The following is a 17,757-nucleotide window of genomic DNA, read 5'->3' as shown; positions in this document are numbered from 1 at the left end:
TATTAAATCTATGTTTGAGATCTGTTTTCTCTCGTTTGGTGGGTGTGTCTCGGCTCAGGTCACAGGTGATACTCAATCAGCAGAGACGTCTGTAAACTCGTGGTGATAAAACATTTAAAACTGCATCAGCATTTAACGTTGACGTTTGTTTAAGCCACATGAGAGGGTTTAATTTCGAGGTCCGAAATTACTGAAGTGTAGGCCTCCTCAAGTGTAATATTGTGATTATACAACAACGGTTACCAACAAAATAAGTGATCAATCTGTATTCATATTGTGGAGCTATTCGCTCTTGAAATACAAAAAACAGACAGGATTTCTAGTCCCTCCCTGTTAGTAAACCAGCCAATTTACCGTGGGATTTATCAATCTGAATAAATCTCGCCTGCACATATAAACACAAAACTGCTTTGCTAACTCCAACGTGTTGTAAGTAAGACATCTGCTGAAAAAGTTATTGTATTCATTAGCATGAGTGCCGTACTGTTTAGTTCACAAACATCCACCACACCAAAGTACGAAGACATAGGGACCAGACGCAAGCTTTTATTTTGAAAAGCCGAAGCTCGGGGACAACACCAGCCGGGAGGGCATGAGACGGGAGCATAGACTGTATATTAATAATATATTATGTTATTAATAATAATAATAATAATATGAATTTAATATGGGTTAATAACAGTCGAAAATCCAGCTGTTCCACTATCTGCTCCCTCTAGAGGCCTGGAGAACTTCCGTTGTGTAATCTGGATGCTGAGTTTTTTTTGTTGCATTTGTTTTCTGGGTTTGTGTGCTTTTCTTTTTGCATCGTTTCATATTTGCAGCACGTTTATCTATTTGGTTGTGTTGTGTGTATTTGCAGTGCGTTTATGTATTTGGTTGTGTTGTGATATTTGCAGTGCGTTTGCTGAATGCCGCGCATGTGTTGTCAAATTAATGAAGTTGTTTTTCTTTTTGCATCGCTTCTTTTTTCGGGGTTTGCGTGTTTTTCTTTTTGCATCGTTTTTTATTTGCAGTGTGTTTATGTATTTGGTTGTGTTGTGTGTATTTGCAGTGCGTTTGCTGAATGCTGCACATGTGTTGTCAAATTAATGAAGTTGTTTTCTTAATTTGCTTGTGTTTTGTCTATTTGCGTGTGTTTTCTTAAGTTGCAGGGCGTCTGCCCCTGTCGGCCACCGTACCTTTGCCCAAACAACTGCTGCATGATTAATCAGACACAAACGCATATGTTGATTTTAATGTCACTGTATGCTTCAAATATGCTCTTCCATCAGATGACTCCTACTGCACCGAGCAGCTTCTGCTGCCCCCCCTGCAGAGCGACACATAGCAACCACATATCATTAATTGGTGTGTGTGAGTGTATCAGTATACGTGTTGTAGTTCAAGTCTTCAAAGACTGAAATAGGTCAAAAACTATTACTCAGATACAAATGACATTTGGTACAAACATTCATTGTCCCCATGTTCTCATGATGCGCCAGCAGGTCAAAGTTTTCACATATCCAGTGAAATGTCTCCACATCTGCATGATATATTGCTACAAAACCTTCACACATTCATGGTTCCCAGATCATATATATATATATATATATATAGTATATACACAGATACCGCCTCTGGCTTTTGGGATGTTTCTCTGCCTATCTAACAGAATTTTGTGCGACTTCTGTGCTGCTTTTGGGTGTTAATGTGAAAGAAATGGCAAACTAAGCAAGATTGAAAAAAAATTTCATGGATGAAAAAAGGTGTTTTACAATATTTTACTAAGCGGTAACTTTAATCCTTCTTTTAAGCTAACATAAAGTTAATTTATTACAGTAGTTAGTAATGTATCAGAAAGATGCTGAAGATTATGTTTGTCATGTGTGTTATTCAAGCAGCAGCACTGGGGCAGCTCCATGTGATCTGTGTATCATTGTGGGACTGCAATCATGACAATAATAAATATTACATGTTTGTAACAAACAGACGGGTGGGTGTGTCAGATGTTTTTTGGGTGACCATACAGATGTTTTTTTTATGTTTGTGTTTTTTAGTGTTATCTGTTGATTGTTGGAGCAGACGATGCAAGAAAATGTTCTGTGTGAACACAGACAAAAAAAAAAATGATTTCCACACAGCGAGGGGTGTTGGACCAGCCTCGTCTCACAGAATTCCGTGAAATGATCACGAACTGTTAACACCGCATTACGTGGTGGTGGCACGGAATGTGTGAAAATTCCATGTGGCCACCACGGAAAACAATGCCAATGTAAAGTCAATTAGAAGATGACGTAGCATTAGGAGCGACTACAGTAGAGAGTAGTATGAAAGCCCGAAGATCCGCGTAGGGAGGTTGGTTGGGGTGGTGGATGGGTCAAACACAGGACTTTCACCCAGGAGACTGGGGATCGTGTCCCGCGTGTCACGTTTCCTAAACTTAACCGTCCCGTTCTTCTTTTACTAAACCCAACCGTCCCGTTGTTGTCCCGCGTCCCGTTATTGTTTTTCTAAACCCAACCGTTTATTGTTTTCCTAAACCCAACCGTCCCGTTCTTCTTTTCCAAAACCCAACTGTCCCGTTGTTGTCCCGCGTGTCATGGAAACGTAAGCCCACTCACTACCTTTTCCTTAACTTAAGGTGCCATGTTCATTTCACGGAATTCTTCCGTAGGCCAATCACGGAATTTTCGGCGATCCGTGTTCATTTCACGGAATTCTTGCGTTGGCCCATCACGGAATTTTTTGCAATTCCGTGAAACTGACACATATTTTGAGTTAAGGGGCCGTGTTCATTTCACGGAATAATAAATATGCTTACAGCCTGGTACAAAAAAATGGTTTTGGTATCTATAGCTTATTTCCCCCTTCATGACAAGTGTACGGGGGGAACTTACCCATTTAAAATATATTAAGGCTTAAAGCCACTTACTGTTACTATCTACGCAAGATAAGATATTTTGGTTCGAAAACACGCATTTCATTTAAAGAAGTATCCTGTATCATAAATACATGTCTGGTGTTTGTAGCCAAGCAAACCGCTTGACAATCGTTTGGAACTAAAGAGAGAATTTATGATTTTAATAGTGGATAGACCTCGATGGACATACATGCATTAGGAAGAGTGGCATGTCTGTCCCAATATGGCGGCCTCGTCGACGTATCGCTCGAATGACTAGTAGCAGCCAATGCGATATCTACGTGTATATATATATATATATATGTTCCCAGATGATGTATCAGAATGGACGTGTACTAAAGGAAATTGACACTGGTTAAAGACTTTCTGGAGGATCTTCTGTCAATTCTGTAAATTGTGAAATTCCTTTATTTATTTTGCCTTTTGTGGTAGGGATGTATATGTTCCTTATGTGATATAATTTATAAAGTTGCATCCCTAGACAGCTTTCATGACAGCACATCTCTGTAGCAATCCCTACAGTTTATTCTCAAATTGTACATCTCCTCCTTCTGTGTCACCCTGATGTACAGTTGGATACAATAGCTTATGGCAGATTCATAGCATGATAATAGTAACCTGTGTCTGATAACTATTATAATGCTACCATTACCAGGCACAGGCCTCTTTACAGGACACCAAATAGCAGCAAATTGCAGTCATTACTTGCGTTTGGACAAATACCACGCTAGTAGTACAGCCTACCTGATAGAGGGAGGAGGAAAAAAACAACATGTCACCCTCAAGCACAATAGCCAGGGAGAGAAGTTGATTCAATGGGGCTTTGTGGTAGTGGGGCGGATAATGTATTCCGATGGAACAGTTCAATTATTGAGTTTGAGAAAACAGATAATGGGACGGGAAACGGGAGATGCTCAGCCAAAGACTCTTTGTCTTACTGAGGTTGCTAGAGTGTGTGCATGTGCATGTATGTGTGACAATAAGTAAGAGAGAACCACCTTTTTATATTAAGTATGGCATTTTCATTCCTGGCCTATTTGCTGCTGCTAAGGAAAACACATTCATCTGTGGACAGTGGAGAGAGGCAGGGGGGAAAGGGGCAGGGGAATTAGGAGATGAGGTGGAAGATAGAAAGAATGAGATCCCAGTGGTAAAATGTCCATTTTAACCATTCATTTTAGTCTTCAAACTAAAATGTTTATATTCACATGTTTCCAGAGTGGAGGAAAGAGGCAGAGCAGGAGATGATGGGGGAGAGTTTATTACAAATAAATAACAGCTACAAATGAGCCTCTCTCATTTGGGTCATGATAGAGAGGCTCTTAATTTGCCTCGTGGCAGATGAGAGGAGGGGGGTTAGGGAGTGGAAGGAGGGGGGTGAGGGATGCAGGGAAGGATGGATGAGAAACACACACAAATGTAATTGCGACTGATGTTTCATTCCGCATATGGGGCCCGTGTGGTGCCATCTAGTCGCAGCTATAGGCCCCGGCTGTAATTGTCCATTCTGTATACTATGGGGGAGAATATGAGGCGATATAACTACACAATAGGCTGATGGATGGCTTATTCTGTCACCCAGCTGGATTTTTAGACATACAAACCATACACACAAACACACACACACACACACACACACACACACACAAACGTAACCAGCAAACGCAGATATGCAATTTGTGGTACAGTATGCACATTCTGACGTTAAGTACATAAAGATGGTCTGCACATGGGAGTTAATGAACTATATGAACTGAATATAAATTACAATTCAGTGAAAACAAGAATGCTCATCACGTGCACAACATGCAGGTACACACACTCTGGATAGAAGAGCTACAGCGTGAATATACATACGCACAAGTATGGTCGCTGTCGGGTGAACACCTTGTATGTCCAAAACCATTGCTTTTTTTAGGAAATGAAACAAGGCTAATTTGAAAACAATATTTTGAGCTAATTACCTTCGACAAAGTCAGATGAAATCGCCTCGTCACTGTTAAGATACTTGTAAAACCCACAGACAGACAGAAAGGGTGACCAATAGCATTGATTTATGAAAAAAAAAATGTAAACGACGAAATATACAGATAGGATGTTTCTGCACAGCGACGGTATAACAAATACTAGCAGGATCTAAGACTGCACACATTTTTTTTTCCTTTTAGAGGCATTTCCGCTATTTAAAAAAAACTTTTATTCCGTCCAATTTCCTTCTTTTCTGCTGCTCTCTCTGCCTCTGCCTGTCTTTCTGTTATGCTCTCATCCGTCATGAATGTGGCTGGACACACTGAAAAACACAGCAAATGAGGCCATAGATCACATGTAGACACCAATAGACATAACCTTGGAGGAAAGAGACAGAGAGATGAGAAAGAAAGAAAGAAGAAAAATACAAAAGAAAATAGCTCCATCATTATCCTCTAAAAATGACATCAGCTCTCTAATCACCAGCAGGCATTAGCCATATCCCAACAATTAATGCACAATGGGGAACTTTAGCAGTTTCATATCAAGACGCTGTGACAGTGTATATGATCAGCAAAACCGAAATAGTTATCCCCTATAACTTGTTTGTCGTTGTCATCTTTCCCTTTTGTGTGACTCCTGCAAAATATTATATAGTATTGTCTGGATATACTTACAGGGTAAGATTACAGAAATGCTTGAAATTCCATGCTTTTTGGTCTAAACGTCATACTTAAATTAAAAGTGGTACAGCTCCCATATACTTTGACACTCTGGGGTGAGCCTGATATCATTGGAAAGGTAACACTCTCAAGTTGTTGTTACAAGTGTCAGGGTGATTCTAGACCTTACTGACACAGTTACAGAGGCTAGAATGGAGGTTTTTTATTTCCGTCCAAGTCATACATCTGTAAAATGATTAAAATGCACTGCTGTAACCACATCTGGTGAGACACAGACAACACAAGGTCATAGCCACATGTCTCAGCTTACTACAGAAAGCCAAAATACTCAAAAATGGATTTTATACAAATTCTTTTCTACAGATATGTCTGTGCGTTTTTCTTATTTCCATTTGAAAAGTGCAAAGAAAAATGCCAAAAAAGTACTAAAAACAACACTTCTCAACTACACAAACACACCCACATCAATCACACATAAACTTGTAATAACTATTTACATAAATATATAGAAATAAGTAATTATAAATTGGTCAGGATGTGATATGGGTCCGTGTACTTGGTGGCCAACGGATTTTCGTTTTGAAAGGAAAAAAACAAAAACGAAAAACGGCCAGTTTCCCAATTACCATTAGTAAATAGGAAAACAAAAAACGGAAAACAACCCATTATTCGTTTTTTGTTTTGATATTAAAAAACGGAAAACGAAAAACAATCTCGTTATCCGATTGTCTTTGATGTATTTGTAGATGGAACTTGGAAATTAAAATGTGTGTATAAATCTTATTCCTTTGTCAGTACCCGATCCGTACCGCCTGTAAAATCCGTTCTGTGCACTGCCTGATCAGTTCTACGCTTGCGCGAGCACCGGCAAACTTCACAGCTCTATGCACGCATTGGCGTAAGGATGTTTGGACATTCCCGGTTACCGGAAGAAAACATTAGACAGTGACAGTAGACCGTTATGATGGCAGAGATGAAGTTTACAAGGTGTTTGCTGGAGTTGCCTAAAGTATCTGTTAATGATATACGGAGGGTCGTCCGGCCATCCAGTACAACACCATGTAGCAAATTGAATAAAGGCTTCAAATTTTACGTTTCATCATTTCTTTGCAACTTTGAAGGTAATTTGCTAACGCTAGCTAGCCTGAGCTAAAAGCCTTGCTTTGGTGTTTTAAGTCATGACTCCGTCCTGCTTCAGGTTAACCATGCTTTTAATAAAGTTTAAGCATGTGTATACCTCTCACTTCATGTGTTTGTACTTTTATGAAAGTATCGGGTAAAACAGGGCTACAAATGAGATCTCTGTGAGAGACCAGCATACTCCTAGCAAACTATTATGTAGCTCAATGCTGGACATTTCACCCCTAATTCCGGTCACTTTACTGTATTTGTATTTGTTTAGTATTTGGTTTAGAAGCCTTTATTGGTGATTTTTACGGTACAAAGTCCTGCTACATACGTACATAGCTAGCTATATGCTCCGCTATGTCGCGTTAGCATGCAGCTACAATAGTTATGAGTATGCTAATGTTAGATTGTAGTGGAACGAAGCAGCACTTTCTAATGTCAAAAATCACAGATAAAGGCTTCTGAACCAAACACTACACAATCGGACATGTTTCAGCAGGAATGTGACCCGGAATTGGGGAGAATTTAACAACATTGCCAGCTAAGATGACCATTAGCATGTAGCTACTATAGTGTTTACTGCCGTTAGCATGTAGCTACTATAGTGGTATACAGCAGTGGTGGCTGGGAGAGCTGTCATCCCATCTTCAAAAGGACACTTATGTACGTTTACACTTCATCGCATTAATAATAGACAGTCTATGGTTATTAGTCAAGACGAAGTATTAAAGGTAAAAACATGAACGTAAACAACACAACAACGATGTCGCTACACGGTTTTGGATCAGTGACAAGTTTTCGAATGTTTGTAGCTATGACTATCGTATAATAAAGATTTAATAAAAAAAGATTTAATAAAAAAGTTGTAATGTTTGGTCGTAAAGTGTTGACACATGGTACAAACATAGACTGTAAATCGCACATGGACATTGTTAGTTTTCTACGACGTAATTATGCGCATGCACAGAACGGATCTTACAGGCCAATAAATGCTATTGAAGGGCGGGTCTTGGCGTGGCGGGAGTAACTTCCGGGTCACGAAAAAATACCAATGCAAAATTAAGGAATACGACTTATACACACGTATTTTAATTTCCGAGTTCCATCTACAAATACATCAAAGACAATCGGATAACAAGATTGTTTTTCATTTTCCGTTTTTTAATATCAAAACAAAAAACGAATAATGGGTTGTTTTCCGTTTTTTGTTTTCCTATTTACTAATGGTAATTGGGAAACTGGCCGTTTTTCGTTTTTGTTTTTTTCCTTTCAAAACGAAAATCCGTTGGCCACCAAGTACACGGACCGATATGCATTATATGAGGCTCTATTTTTGCTTTGACACAGCTACAGCCATCACAGGGTTAAAATTTGAGTGTCAAGTTTGGTGTCTATTGAATCGTCTGCTTATTGGCTAAAAAGGTAGGCGGGTCTTGTAACATTTAAATCTAACTGGTCCGAGCAAATGTCGATCGAGTACACGTGGGCTCGTCATCGCGTCAGAGACATGATTGGCTTTCCCCAGGGCTGTCCCAGGCTTGGCTGAACGGATTGGCTGAAGCAACGGCTCTTTGCATTCCTAAGGCCTCAGAGATCACACTGATACCCACATCGAACGTGTAGGAGTCTCACATGAGACGGGATTTGCGTACAAAGTCCGGAAATGAAAAACAGTTTAGCAATTTTCCATTGAAATTCGGCCAGAAACTTCAAGATTGTGAGGTGAACAGCTCGTTTTGATATGATGGCTTGGATATTACATTTCCTTGGACTCTGGGGGCAAAATATCACCACTGTGGCTAAAGGGACAAGGAAAAAGGTATGGATGCACTCTCGACTCTAGACACCAGCTGCGCAGTGTACGTCTTTATTGCTTTATTTTCTTTAACTTTATAACAGTTGTATAACTGCTATAAATCATCTTATGCTTTGTGTGTGGGCTTAATTGAATCATGAGAGGCTAAGCTTTCAATTGTTGTGTCGCATGGCTGTATATTTTGAAGATATTAAATCTTCAAACTTTAAAGTTACAAAAATGTTTATGAGTGGAGGTTACAGCGACGTTACAGCGACGCCACAGCGACAAAGTGTCCACGGTACAGTGATCCTAGAGAGATTAAAACCTCACTGGGACTCGATCCAAACATACACCCTTAATGTTACACAGGATTATGTGCCAGGCTGTTTTCTGGCCTTCCTTGAGTCTCCATTGGTTGCCTGGCAACCTCACAGTGATAACCCTAATTAAACAAACGAGATATAACGTGTTAATTATTGAGTTTTACAGGCGCTGGTAGTCGGATTGTGTTAACTTTGGACAGAGCCAGGCCAGCTGTTTCCCTCTGTCCAGTCTTTACGCTAAGCTAAGCTAAACTAAGCTAATCGTCTGCTAGCTGTAGGTACACATTCAAAGGAAAGACATGAGGGTGGTATTGAGCTAACTATCATCCAACTCTTGCCAAGAAAGCGACACACCCTCAGTTACTCAGTTTAGTTCTTTTAAAAATCAACAATAGCCCATGTCCTTGTTCTAACCCAAGTCATGGTGCTCCGCTTAACCACAGAAAGACATCTCTCTCTTTCTCTCACTGTCTGTCTCTTTGACCATCTCACAAATCATATTCTGATCAGCTGATCACTCATCTCTCTGCCTTGACAGACAGTTGGTGTGTGTGTGTGTGTGTGTGTGTGTGTGTGTGTGTGTGTGCGCGCGCGCGTGTGGTAGTAAGGAAAGGACAAGCACTTCAGCAGATATCGTGCCATCTAAAAATATGCTAGTGCAATGCAAAAAATGTTTTCAGTAGATCACGCCAGTCCTTTCTTTGAGTTTTTGACAGCACACTGCAAATATGTGATTAATATAATAATAACACAATGAAATATGCCACTAAGTTATTAGCCATATTTACTGTTGCCATGCTAGTGTATGTAATAACATGCATTATATATCTTTGAAATAACAATAATATTTACACATTAAATGGTTTAGAAAGACCATGCTAATTGCTTCAATAGCACTTTAGGCAGATGCATTGTGATGGGAATTTTCTGTTTTTCAATTGATTACCACCCAGAGGAAACACGATTTATGTCCAGCTCTCAAACCCTCACAAAAAAAACCCCAAAACACATCCAATGGGCTCCACACACACACTTTTAATGAGCACAGGAGCAAAAGCTATCAACACTTCATGCAGCACTTCCTCTACTGTTGTCAACTTAAAGAAATGGAAAAAAGCATGGCAGAGCTTTATTTCCCAGAGCGGCTGTTAACATCTGCCTTGGAGCCACCACTCTGTTTAGACTGTGCAAAACATGTTTAAATAAAGTCTGTTTATTGATGCTTTGGTTGAACTTTAGACAGCAACAGCCCTGAAGGACTTCAATGTCTTGCTCAGAGACACTTCAGCAATGATCTTCACAGTTGTCCCCTGCTTGAAATGACAGTGTCTTTAAGCAACAGTCTTAACCACCCCGTCACTAATCTCAACTTGCCCACGCAAAATAACTGCGTCAGAGACGTGCCGTTCCAAAACTCAACCCACCATGCAATTAGCTGACAGAGCCCAAGGACACTTCCAGTAGATTTATGTACCCTCTCCTCATTATTCTGCCTGTCTCTGTCTGCGCTTACATTTTTTTTTTTAGCAACTTCAGAGTTGGACAAACACCAAAGAAACTGCTTAAAAAGGAGCACACGGCAGTCTTTTCTCCCTGACCTCCAAGTGCGACTAAATGCTGAGTGAATTGAATATGAACCTTCTCTGATGTGGTGCCAGAGGTAGGGTTTCTCCACTGTGCAGTTCAGTAAGGCTAAGTACATTTCTGTACTGTAGCTGAATCAATACACGGAGGTACATCATAAGACCATTATGCTACTGTCTGAGCGGCCTCAACCAAAGCAGGGGCAAAGGCATTTGCTGCCAACGGGTCACCTTACGGAGCTGTTTTACAAGCGGAGAGGCTTGACCTTGCCCTGTGTGTCCAGTAGTGGAAATGTGGTGGTGATGCTACAGTAAATAAAAGAAAAGAAAAATGTAAAATACAAGGCCTCAGGCAGTCTGTATTGAAATAACAGAATAACCCATTACAATGGGAAGTAGGTGAATAGAAAGCCACGCCTCATAGCTGGAAGACTGGTAATCATATGATGAGTAAATAATTTGGTACAAAGGTACAGTAGAAATCAATAGATTGTGAGCTGTAATCCACTCAGTCATTTACTTAAAAGCAATAAAGGTGATGTCATCCATAGGGACGTACAGGATACAAGAAATATCTCTGTCTCAGTGACATCAACAGCAGAGGGTGATGACAGGATGAAAAATCTCTCTTGCCCTGCTGTTTTATTAGATCGGGACAATTTGAACATGTAACGAGGAAACAACGGCAACGGTAAAATGGATTTAGTGCCATTGTTCATTTTTATGAGCACAAAAATGACGTGATAACGCTGAACAGAAAGAGACAGAGCAAAAGCTAGTGGCAGGCAAAGATACATGGAGTGAAAGAACATTGAGAGACTGTGTGGGTATGAGTGTGTGGGTATGAGTGTGTGTGTGTGTGTGTGTGTGTGTGAGTAGCAGAGACACAAAGAGAGCCATGTATAAATCCATCGCTCGCTAATCGAAAACTCTCCTCTCTCGGTGAATCGGGCAGTTTTATGTTTTCCCACTATGTGTGTGTGTGTGCGTGCTTATATGTGAGTCAGGACAGCTATACAGATACGCAGTCTATACGCAGCAGTCCAATCCACCACTTTTAATTATGTGTGTGAGTGAATGTGGGAAAAGGTAAATTGCTCTGTCAAGCTGGGAAATGGGCTTTTTGATGTTTGAGCTCTCATCACTTGGCATTTCTATTATTCAACGAGGAGAGAGGAATGGGGGGATGAAGAGGAGGAGGAGGAAGAGGAGGGGAGAACAAGAAGAGGACAAACAGGGTGAAGGTAAACCTCACTTCTGAAAGCGATCATCATAAAGAGTACGTATGTAACAGGCTCTCAAATTACAGTACTTGGTGAGAAGAGTCCTAATGCAGGCCTCACTGAGGACCCGAGGTCTGTCAGCCAATGGGAAGAGTCCAGCTCTTTCAGAAGCGAGTTGCATCACTTTCTCACTCCCATCCCGTCATAAAGTGACGATTGGTCAGGTGCCTTTGGCTTTTGTTACTGACGCAAAAAGTCTCCTTTAGCATCTAGCCCTTCTGGGTCATATTTAGATGCGCTTGGTCGCGCCTCTTGGCGTCACTTTTTTTGACATTCTGGGTCGGGAGCAGTCTTGTATAAAGTACTTGAAAGCAATACTTGAGTAAAAGTACAAGTATCTTACCAGAAAATGACTTTGGTAGAAGTTGAAGTCTCCTTTTAGAATATTACTTGAGTAAAAGTCTCAAAGTATCTGATATTTATATTCATTTACTTAAGTATCAAAAGTTATTTTCTGATATTACATGTACTTAAGTATTAGAAGTAAAACTAAAACTAAAAAAAACTTTGATTATGAACAATATGGCCAAAGGTATGTAACGTTATCTTCATCACCACTGTTGTTGGGGTGTTCAGCGTCTGTTACCATGGCGGCAGAGCCTGCAACAGGTGCTCCCATAACACTATCAGTTATTATGCTTTCTCCTCTTCTTCTTTAGTTTTTTTTCGCTTGGCAACAAACAGGTCACCAACTGGAATGGAGGGTGCATTATCTTGGCAATTTAGGAGCAATGATTCGACAAACCTGCTTTTCCATTGTAACAAATTTCTTCTGATTTTGTTTTGTAGTAATGAGTAACTAAGATACTTAGGGGAAATGTAGTGGAGTAAAAGTATACATTTTATTTAGGAAATAAAGTGAAAGTAAAAGTTTCTGGAAATATAAATAACGAAGTAAAGTACAGATACGTGAAAATTCTACTTAAGTACAGTAGCAAAGTATTTGTACTTCGTTACATTACAACACTGGTCGCAAGGTACGTTTCAGTTACACGCGGGACAACAACGGGACACAAACCCCGAAAAGTCCTGTGTTGTTTGACCCATCCACCACCCCAACCAACCTCCTTACGCAGATTGTCCGTCTTTCATACTACTCGCTACCGTTGTCGCTATTCATACTACGTCATCTTACAGCGCCGCGGTCAAGCTGCTACTGTGCCCGGTGTGTTCAATAAAGACGCTAGAAGGTGATTTTTGCGTCGGTATCTGACGCTGAGAGCCACTGACCAAGCGTCAGTATTTGACGAGTTGGGAGTGAGAACAGGTTGATCACTTCCATCAGCAGACATCGTATTGGTTTTTATGGCCCAGAACTCAACTGTTTGCTTTAAACATGCAAAAAAAAAAAAGCTCTGATAAAACCACTGTGGGCTATGGCCCTACCAAGCCCTGAACAGTAGTCTGACAGTGTTAGAAACATACTGTAGTGTAGTGGAGTATTTAGCAGCTAAAGAGCCAGATGTGTCCCCAAGGATCTTGGGGACCAAACACAGTTAAAATGAGAATTAAAATATTAAACATACCACACAGACCACGTCTCCCAAAAGAATGACTCCAAAGGAATGCTAATGTGGTAGCGTCTACTGGATGTGTAACTGTGTAACTAACATTTTCACCATAACTATAACATCAGTGTTGACAGCTTGTATTTGCTTGCCCAAAGAAAACAACAAAGAAAAGAAATAAAAAGCAAGTAATGCTGCTTCAGTGTTTGTTAATGCTTTAACGTTGTAATGTAATGTTTTTATAGTCAAGGGCCAATTCCAAAACCTAGCTAAGTACCGTTTGTTGTATTGTGTTTGGTGTAAAAGCAATGCTCAAATAAATTAGCTAAAGCTTAAAGACAAGGTTCTAGCTATAACCGCTTGAACATTCAAATTGTTTATTAATTTCAATTAACATATTTTTTCAACCAAAATTAGAGTACCGTTACCTTCTCATCCTGAGCAAAAAAGAGTTGGGGTCACAGTTGGACCTTCTTGGACGTGGCACACTCTGGCAGCCATTTTTGAGACCCAGACTCTTGGGAAAAGGTGGCTGCATTTCTAAACTTCTGCTGTCTCACGACAGCTGGTCAAACATGGTTAAACTCTGCTATTTCTGTCAGGGAACTGATCATTTCTTGTATGTTCTCAACACTTGATCTGTGTATGTAACTCAATTCCTATCTAGAATCCAGAGAAAACAGCTGCAGTCTTTTTTTGGATACCTTTTTTTTTTTTTTTTTTGGCATGAAAAAAAGCACAAGTTTATACACCTCAAGGCCCGGCCAGTGGCCTTAAACCCAAAGTACATTATCTCTAGTTCACACAGCCTCTGACTAGGAAGATGCTCCTCATCAGTAGGCCAGGAAGGCTCTGCATACACTTTGGTCCTGTACTGTCTGGAACACAAGTTCACATTCTGCAGCAGAGGGAAGATCCCTATCCTTTTCTATGCTGTCTGAAGCTGCAACAGGGAGAGCAGTTACTCCACAAACTCACTCCATCTGAGGGAGACAGAAGTGAGGACCCCTAAGAATATTGAAAAGATGAGGCAGGAAGAGAAATTATATTTCCCCACCTCCTCAGCTCTCTCCACCTCTCTCTCTCTCTCTCTCTCTCTCTCTCTCTCTCTCTCTCTCCCCCCTTTTCTTTGACTGGACCGTGAATTTGGTCAATGTAAGGCCATTACTTTTACAGAAAAGAAAAATTACACAGAGAAGAGAAGAAGCCATCATATAAATCCACCTACTTGCATCCATCCCTTATTGCTATTGGACATTTCTTTAAGGAATAGTTAACATGTTAATGAGCAGACATTTTGGGAAATACACTTATTTGCTTTCTTGGTGAGTAACATGAGAAGATTGATACCACTCTCATGTCTGCTAACAAGAGGAACAAGCAATTAGCTTAGCTTAGCTTAGCTACGACTGGAAGCAGGGGGATACAGCTAGTAAGTAAGAAAAAACAAAACATCTGAAAGCTCCTGAACAGCTGTTAAACATGTTCTGAAGTCTTGAAACTCAGAAACTCCACCAACTGTATTCCTGTACCAACTGTATTCTGAATCTCTCTTCTCTCCAGGTTTAAGAAGACAATTCCTCTCCAAGGTGGAGAAAAAACAGTGTGGGACGTGTAAAGTGGCTATGCACTTCTCAGATGGCTACATTTGTAAAATATATCGTCACCGGGGATCATCTGGAAGAGAAAGCGCTGCGGTTTCTACAAGGCTCTTCCTCCTTCACTATCCGTACAGTCACTGCACTAACACGCACAGACATGTAGTGGACATATCAGCGCTCATCAAAAATAAAACACTGGCTTTAATAATTGAAAAATACTTTCTTGTGGCAATGGCAGTCATCTTTAATGCAGATGACAGGAGTTAAAAGGGAAAATCGACGAACACTCCCAGCACGGACTTTGAGCTTTCTTAATTCTGCTGAGCAGCTGCTGAGCACTGCTGGCTTAAACAGAGACACTTGCTAAACACAGGTCCAATGCTGGGATTATCTTCCTGAGTGATATCATCGCTTAAGTCTTTTAGTCTCGGTTGACAGCTCGCCATTTTTTTTGTAAACATATATTATTCTGAAGGTTTCCCTGAGCTTGTTTTATCTTATCCAGACGTGAGTGAGTACTTTGGCTGAGACTTTGGACCTTCTTGCCAATAGTTTTTTGTAATATTGCAGAAATTCAGATTAATACTACTGTCTTCAGTGTTGTGAATCTAGGCACTCACACATTTTCTACTGCTTCTAATCGTTATAATGCTGCAGTTCAACCCCATTGTAAATGTTAATACATTTGAGAATTAAATCCCATTCTAAATCAAGTTTTTCTTTCTTTGCATTAGTGCATGATTTTGTGGTTCAGTGCATGTGTTTTCAAAAATCAGTGTATGTGTTTGTGTGGGTGGACTCCTGCTTGAATATGTATTAATGGAAACCCTGTACAGTACATTTTAACCTCATGGACTGCTATTCATGATCAAAGTGCCTTATTTCCCCTGTCACATCAACAAAAACGCCGTCCATTCGTATCAATTACACTCCACTTCCTCTTCGCGCTTATTCAGACACGTAAAAGTCAATTATGTCTAATTGCTGGTAAATTACACAGCACTCACATGGCCGTTATTGTCCATGTACCGGGGAAGTCTTGTTGAAGGTTATCACATCGCCGTCATTAACCGTTATGAGATAAGAGAGCCACGCAGGTAAAGGAAGGAGAAGAGGGAAAGTGGAGGAAAGGAAAATGGCCACAGCAGAACTCTGCAGTATCAACTACCATTGTCTCATAACTGTGTGCAAACCATGCAATTTTGTGGAGTACCTTATACTCCGACAGAGGAGGTTAAATAAAAGTGGATGATGCAACACAGCTAATAAGCTTCAATAGCTTCCTCCATTTTGGACTCTCCGGCTCCCCGTACCCTCAAAGGTCAGCACTGTCAATTGATTTCAATGTGAAATTGTACTGTTTCCAATGCTAATGTGAACATGGCATTTAAAGTGAGAATGGTAGTTCTCAAAAACAAACAAACAAAAAGATCTCCAAAAGTCATTTCATTTTTCTTGTAAAACTTCAAATAAATAAAGTTGTCATACTTTTTTTTTTTTAATAATAAATCTTTCACACACACTGATTAAAATGCAAATATGGTATGTATACTGCATCCCTGGTGGAAGGTCAGTATGGGGTTTCATCCTATATATGACACATTTTAATATTCATGACATAATTAGAACTCACGACTATATGTGTGTGTGTGTGTGTGTGTGTGTGTGTGTGTGTAATACTGCTTAAATTGCAAATGTGTTCATGCGCTGTATGTGGTAGCGTATGTATGTAATTTGCTTGATTGCTTGTTCCCCCAGTGTATGTTTTTAATACATCTTTCCTCATGAAGTCTTTATGTGGCTATTTCACTGTCCTAATGGGTTTTTTTCTTCTGTGTTCTCTTTCTAACCTTGATTACATCTATTGTCAGAAGTGAAAAGGTGTGTATGTTTTATTCTGAGCACTCAGCAGATAATATATAAATTATTTATGAAAGTGTGTGACAGTGTACGCATGCATCAGAGTGTGGAAGTATACTGTTGCAAACACACACTGAGCTACAGTAGGTGTGCATGTATTTGTACGCTATAGGCTGTCACTTATCACTAGATCAGTCCCCCAAATCACCAGACAGACAAATGGCTATTAATATTTTGTCATTGTTTTCCTTAGGGTTGTCAACAGCAAGGCAAGGCAAGGCAAGGCAGGGCTGCTTTATTTGTATAGCACATTTCAGCAACAGGGCAATTCAAAGTGCTTTACATAAAACATTAAAGAGCATCAACTGCAGGCTGCATTATGGGCTGCACTGCTAACCTTATCTGGCTGTCATAATAATATTTAGTGTGTGTGATTTTCATACCTGTTTATCGGTGAGGGCGTATAAGTACTGATGATCTGGGCTGAAGAGCAGATCTCTCAGGATGGGGCTCCCGTCACTCACGACCACATTCTCATACAGCAAGGCAGGCTGGGTGATGGAGTTCACCAGGATCTGGACAAGGACGGAGAAAAATGGCAAAGCCATGATTACAATCCAACGTTTCTTAAATCTTAAAAATGCTTTGCTAAACAATAGTATGAAAACCAAAAGGCAAAATATGGTGTTCTAAACTTTTGTGACCAAAAGTTTGGCTTTCGCACCACTAAGTTCTCTTCTTGATTACATACATAATCCAAAGAGCTCACTGTGAGCAGTTTTCATATCAAAGAAATAGTATCCATGAAAACAATATGAAATGTCCATACTGGTAGTTGATTAAGGGCATCTTTGAAGATGAAGATAATGTAATGAAGATAGAAGCTGTATCTGTCAACTTCTAAGTAGTGTTAGCTAGCTAACTTTTTTAGCGCTTGCTTGTTGACTAAAATGCTTTAGCTAGTGTTACAAGAGTTTATACAGTCATGCTACAGCAGTAGGCCTACAGTAAATGGATATTTAACATTATGTGCACTGGCTGGTGTAGTTTTATGTCGAAAGTTAGCGTCAGCTAAGTAGTTAGCTCAAAGCTGGTGCTCTGTGTGTTTAGGTACCAGTGT

At 40.1% G+C, this 17,757-nt stretch overlaps 1 protein-coding gene across 3 annotated transcripts in view; it reads right to left on the bottom strand.

The window, feature by feature from the left end:
- The window catches only part of LOC116040775 (plexin-A1-like), a 300,695-nt gene that overhangs the window by 136,527 nt on the left and 146,411 nt on the right, over positions 1-17,757 (bottom strand). For all 3 annotated transcript variants that reach the window (XM_031286410.2, XM_031286408.2, XM_031286409.2), the window contains exon 5: positions 17,081-17,212. In XM_031286410.2, coding sequence (XP_031142270.1) covers positions 17,081-17,212 — 132 coding nt within the window. The remainder of the gene's footprint in view (positions 1-17,080; positions 17,213-17,757) is intronic.

The sequence above is a fragment of the Sander lucioperca genome, chromosome 12, assembly GCF_008315115.2.
Source record: "Sander lucioperca isolate FBNREF2018 chromosome 12, SLUC_FBN_1.2, whole genome shotgun sequence".
NCBI lineage: Eukaryota > Metazoa > Chordata > Actinopteri > Perciformes > Percidae > Sander > Sander lucioperca.
Note: the sequence above shows the minus strand (reverse complement) of the source record. Positions and strands in the feature narration are given on the sequence as shown.